The following is a 6,000-nucleotide window of genomic DNA, read 5'->3' as shown; positions in this document are numbered from 1 at the left end:
GCATTTCATATTTGTGTTTTGTAATATTTTCTGCAACAGTGAATGACCTGAAATGAAATTACAGGTTATGAGCAAAGAGGCAATGCATCAGGTGTCAGAGCGGGTGTCTGTGCTTTTGAGTTTTGTGCTGTGAACTTTTAAAGAAATAGAGTTACAACAACTTAGTACCCTGTGGTTTTGCTATTCTTATGCCTCCTTATTTTCTAAATCCACTTCATTGAAACTTTTGTCAAAAGCTTTTTCCCCAGTTTCTACGGAGTTATGTGTATGTCAATACTTTCAATCTCTTAAAGCAGCCCAAAGCATTTTGTGGAACAATTTGGCTGCAGAGAGAGGTGGGCATAGCCATTCCTTCTTTTTTGCTTGTTTTTTAATCATATTATCCTGAAAAAAATTCAGTAAAATTATAGAATGGAAAAAAAAATAAATTGCTTGTCTGCCTTTCTGATATCATAAAGCTATCTGTCAGGGACTAACTATGAGTTTTAGCTCCCTCATGCTTGCTCTTTTTGTCCATCTACTGAACTTCAAAGAAAAGAAACATTTCAGGCCTTTCCAGTAACCCCTTTTAAGCATGCAATATGTACAGCACGTAAGTTGTAGATGGTTTACAGTTTATGTTTACAAGGCTTCTTGGAGGAAAAGACTTCAGGAAAAAAGAATTCAGGAAAAACGGTACCCCCAAAAATAAACACAGGCAGGTCCAAAGCACGCAGTTGTCATCTGGAGAATGATTCACCAGTGGGAGCAAGACTTGATTGAGTCCTTCGTTTTGAGCGCCAAGTAGCATATCCCTTATAAAGAGTATTAGCTGTGTTTCCAAATACATAACACCCTATATTTAAAGTATGGGCTTTAAGTTAAACCTACAAGAGCAGACTGTCAGTGTTCCCACGTAACCCTTCGCATTCTGGCGTTTTCCAGACTGCCAGCCAAATGAACACTTTAGGAGGAGGTGCATATATATGTCTGCAGCACCCAGCGGGTTAATCCACCCTACTGTGCATAGGTGTTGGAGCTCTTATGGTATGTAAGACTTGCCAAGTTTGGAGTTGTTTTGTACTTTTAAATTTTTTTATGAACTATGCATTCACAATAAGCATCTCTTCTTACGCTGTTCAAGAGTTTGTGAATGCATATCAAGACAGTACTTTCATTTGTTTTATGTAAAACACATATTTGTGTACATTTTATCACCAGAAAAAGTTTTTATGGTTCATTTTGAGACCTTTCGACTAAAACATCTTTTTTTTTTAAGCATTTAGCCATCCTCCATTTTTTTAAATACATCTTAAAATAGACAAATATGCATTTTGGACTTGTGGCCTAACAAGTGTCCTTTTCAGTAATTGAAGCTTTTAACTTACTATCTCTCAGGAATAACTGTCTGTTACACTTCTAGTCCTTTTTTTTCTCATTGAAAAAATCTTATCCATGTGTACCCATATGTAATATTTCAACGAGTGCTTTCCTAATAACTAAACAGCCCTGAAAAAAGAGGTTTCTAATGGGGTACTGTGGACAGTACATGGACTCTTGCTGTACTAGTGGGCATCATTTTAGGGGCTGTCTCCTGAGCAAGCAGTTATGACAAACAGCGTAGGGTCTAAGGGGAACTGCAAGGCATTAAAATATCTCACAGTTTATAACTACTTGTAACAGCTCTAAGGAAAATTCAGATGCTCTGATTGCTATTTTCCTTTAAAAACCAGACATTTTTACTCTTAAAGAAACTACATTAATGATTTAATGAAGAAGAATGGTGCAGGATGTTAGTCATCATCTACTTTTAAGTTCTCACATTCTGCTATATATAAACAACTGCAAAATAGTAAAGGTTAAATATTGATGAAGTACAACTGAACTTAATTACTTCAACTGCAGGTAGAATTTTAATTTAACTTAGTTATTTTGCCCACATTTGATATTATTCAAATCACAAAAGTAACAGCATAACAAATTTTAAAAAGCTACTTAGAACAAAATATAGCTTTTTAATGTATGCTTACTTTTATACAGTTGATTGAGAAAATGAAAAACATTATCCCAGAACTAAAAAAAGAAAATAGTCTCTTAAAGGAGATGTGCTTTCAGCAAAAGAAAAATATTTTTTTTGTCTCCCGATTTCTTTAATGACTTGTTATTGTTGCCTCAGCTGTAGCCAGTCTGCAGCTGGTATTCTTAACAGAATTACTATGAGAATGCCAAAAATACTTCTCTAAAAATATATTAAAAAAAGATTTAAAAAGAATGCCACTAAAACTGCAGCACAAGGACACTTTGTGTGACAGTGTTTAGTAGAATGAAAAATTTAAGCGGAATAACAGCTATTTACATTCACACTGCAAAGTAATTACTGAAGCATACATACTGAAGAATACTTAAACCTATTTTAATAATGCTTTACTTCAGCCTAGATACCAAAAACTGGGAGTACTTACCAACTTGTACTGAGGTGGAGAGGGTGGGAATTGAAGTTAAAACCAGAAAAAAGAAAAAAATCTATTGAACACATTCCTGGTGAGGTAGAATGTGAGTTTCACTTTTAAACAGAAGGGCATCATAAATCAGCATAAACCACATGTTTTAATGAGTGTATCTCCTCTGGAATTGTGCAGTGCTTGCAATTTTCTGTGACCAAGACATGGATCTGGTCTTAGACTTCTTACTCAGGCAAAACTGCCACTGACATTAATGATAATTTTGCTTGCATAGAACAAAGTGCTTGATGGGAGTTGTGCCAGCATGAGGGGTGCGAGATTAGGATAAACGTGCAAAAAAAGTACAACTTCAAATGGCTGTACCTTTGACTTCTACAGCTAGCATTTCCTCCAACTACAAGGATCTTAATTATAACATTTTCTGGTTCAAAGATTAACATTTAGCATTCTGGGAAAGACTTTCTGGACTTTAGTAACCTGATCAGCACGGTCTCCTTTTGGTCTCTGCCTCTTTCTGGTTCTTTGTATTGCAGGGGAGATGATAGTATCTGGCACATTCCTCGGATGTCTTCAAGATAGCAGCCTTCTGTGTTTGGGGCTGAAAGATTGTGAACTCTGTGTTAGCAGAAATGCCACACAGGGGAGGTGAATAGAACATTAAAAAAGCTTTAGCTTTAGGTACTGCAGAGCAAGCAGAGTTGAATTTGAGAGCTGGGACTTAAGTGGACATTTGTCCCTGCTTTCTTCCTTAATAAAATCTGAGTGTTAACTGTGGGTAAGGGCATTTGAGAGATCACTAAAAATGAATCATTGAGTGCCCAGAAGAGCTTTATTATGATATACTATGGAGAACTTTAGAATATACCTAGTACTTTTTAAGTGGTTATCAGACACATGTAGGAGTTACTATTATGGAAGTGAATTATTTTGTCCTTCACTGCAGAAGCAAAATAATTTGCCAAATTAAAATGTCAAAATAAAACTCGTTCAAAACTGGATCTGTGTGGTCCTTTGTGGCCCTGTGCTCCCATCCAGTTTTCCTTTGCCCCATGAAAAGCTATTGAGCAAAAAAATCACAAGCACCAACCACCAGTGTTTGTTGTGTTTGTGTGTGTGTAGTCCATTTTGAAAATGCCTGACACAATACTAAATCTGGGGGGGAAAAAAAATCTCAGTGCAGAAATCCTGACTGGCCAAATTGATTAAAAAAAATTACAAAATTTTAAAAATCCCCAAACTGATAGTGGGTTCCAATACTGAATTCTTGTAGGAAGAGGCAAGGAAGGTTGCTTAGTTCAGTCTGTTTGCCCCAGAAGCAATTAGATAGAAGGAATTATTCCGCTCCCGAAGTTCCACCTAAATGTTGCCACTGCCCAGTTAACCAGTGTGAAAATACCATGGAAAATAAATTATTAAACTATACTGTTATTACTAACTTGCCAGTTCCAGAGAAACAAATGCAGCCACATTTACATATGTGTCCATCTGTCTGTTTTTACACTTTATGTCTTCAACCAGTGGGTGAAATTGTTTTAATCCAAGCTGCAGTCTAATTTTTTTTTTTAATTTGTTTTTTCCCCCTGCTGATATTTTTCTCTGTGTGCATTTTATTTGTAGATGGACATGCATATCCTTGACAGTAGCTAGTTCTTAATTGCCCCTTTAATCTATCTGGCCATGGTAGTTTTAACTGGAGTATGCAGCAGAGTTCTCCATGGATAATTTTCGTTAGTTAGCAGATTGTTACCATCTCAATGTTGCTGAAATCCCTAATCTCAGGTCAGCGTGAAGCTGCAGTGGTTACAATCCTGTTGCCTGATGCAGTGTGAATGGAAGTGCTTTCTGTCAGAAACATGTGGTCTCTTCAGTGGAGAGCCTGCGTAAATCCTGTGTAAATAGAGGGAGGCTAACAAAGGATGAGCCCCTGCAGCTCAGAGCATTTGGAGCCATTTGGAGGCTGAATTTGCTAAATGCTGCTTATACCGCCTGAAAAGTTGAAGAGAAAGGAGCATAAAATCCCTTCTTTTTTCTCTTTCTGCTCCTACCCTGGGGGGAGGGTGTTAAGGGCCAGGGAAGCCTGAGGTAAGCCTATGAAGACTGTTTTTTCAGTGCTCTTTTGAGTGTGAAAAAGGTGGCATGGGTCACTGTCCCCTCTTTAATGTCGGAAAACCCACACAGTTAGTAAATGTTGCATGTAAACTAAAGCATTTCATCCCTTCTCCTGCACTCCACGGCAGTGGGCCATGAACTAGTCACTTGAAAATCGCAGAAAAATTTCACTTCGACATGTCTGGACAGTTTAGCACAGCAGGAACGTAAGAGAGATCAGTAATTAGCAGGTTGCTTTACTGTTGTTCCCCTTGTCTGCATTGGAACACTTTTTTCACCTGATGTGAAAAAAATGTTGGATTGCAATGAACGAACTGTGAACGTCCTGGCTGTATAAGAGCTTAACATTTAAACTGTGGTTTATCAGTTTTTTCTTATATACAATAATACATTTTTGACATTTGACAGAATTTCTAAGATTTCTCAGTTTCCTTTACAAATAAACATGAAATCTAAGCACAGACAATTAAGGACACAAAAAAAGCCCGTCTTTTTTCTTATTTTTGGACAGAAAAATAATAAAAGGGGAAATGTGAAACTTAACAGTTCTGAAAATAATTTTGAGAGATTTAGATCACTGATTTTATAGCATGCATGGCTATAATAAGAGCTGAAATGTCATTCCTACTTTGAATAAATAATAAAACATTTGTGAATTCCTTTTTGCAAGTAAGATATGTTAGTGACCCTAGACAGGTGCCTATCCAGAAACAGAAAATAAACAGTTTTCATTCTGTCTCTTGTAAATACACTTTATGTAGAAGATACCATGCAAGTCCTTAAGCCTTTAACACATATTGCCAGATGGCAATAGGGACTTGCTCCTGAATGACAAACTATGCTGAGTTGTAATTAGATTACGTAGAAGAGCTTTGTATGTGGGATCTGATAGCATCTTAAGTTTTCTTCCTATTTGAATTTGTAATAATTATTAATTAATACATGTGTGAAATTCATACATGTCATCTTTATATTATCAGCCCAGTGGAATTGCTGGGTTTTTTTCTGGAAAACAAAAGAGCAGCAAGAGACAAGGCCAGGTCTTTGTCTCCTTCCTGCTTCTAGAAGGGCAACAGGACAACATCCTCTGTAGGAAGAGAGATGGTAGTGGTATATGTCTGAAGTTTTCTCCTGTTCTCTCTAGTGTCCACCCTTTCTTTCTGTCCAAGATGCTCTCTGAAGCATAGAACAGGGAACCATGAAACATATGTGTGGTGTCCCAGAGACACCAGGGCAGAGAATGCCGTGGTCTGACTACAGCAGCTCGCTTGAGGACACTCCACTCCAAGAAGAAGCGACCATGCAGGTCAGCACAGGCTCAGTGTGCCTGTCAGGCCCTTGAACAGCTTCTGATGGCTCCTTTCCTCCCGGATAAAGTAATTTAGCAAAACCAGCACAGGTACTGGCAGAGCACTGCCAATGATGGCACAGCTCTAACCTGGGTTGCCCA

At 37.6% G+C, this 6,000-nt stretch overlaps 1 protein-coding gene across 5 annotated transcripts in view; it reads left to right on the top strand.

Annotated features, from left to right (window-relative positions):
• The window catches only part of MEIS2 (Meis homeobox 2), a 172,763-nt gene that overhangs the window by 40,887 nt on the left and 125,876 nt on the right, over nt 1-6,000 (top strand). Inside the window, exon 8 of one of the 5 annotated variants that reach the window (XM_041460020.1) lies at nt 925-1,026. The exons of the other annotated variants lie outside the window; for them this stretch is intronic. Within the exon in view, the coding sequence (XP_041315954.1) occupies nt 925-1,026 (102 nt within the window). The remainder of the gene's footprint in view (nt 1-924; nt 1,027-6,000) is intronic. 5 annotated transcript variants of the gene reach the window in all.

Source organism: Pyrgilauda ruficollis, unplaced genomic scaffold, assembly GCF_017590135.1.
Source record: "Pyrgilauda ruficollis isolate IOZ18807 unplaced genomic scaffold, ASM1759013v1 scaffold14, whole genome shotgun sequence".
NCBI classification, from domain to species: domain Eukaryota; kingdom Metazoa; phylum Chordata; class Aves; order Passeriformes; family Passeridae; genus Pyrgilauda; species Pyrgilauda ruficollis.
The sequence above is the reverse complement of the archived record's forward strand: the minus strand, read 5'-3'. Positions and strand labels throughout refer to the sequence as shown.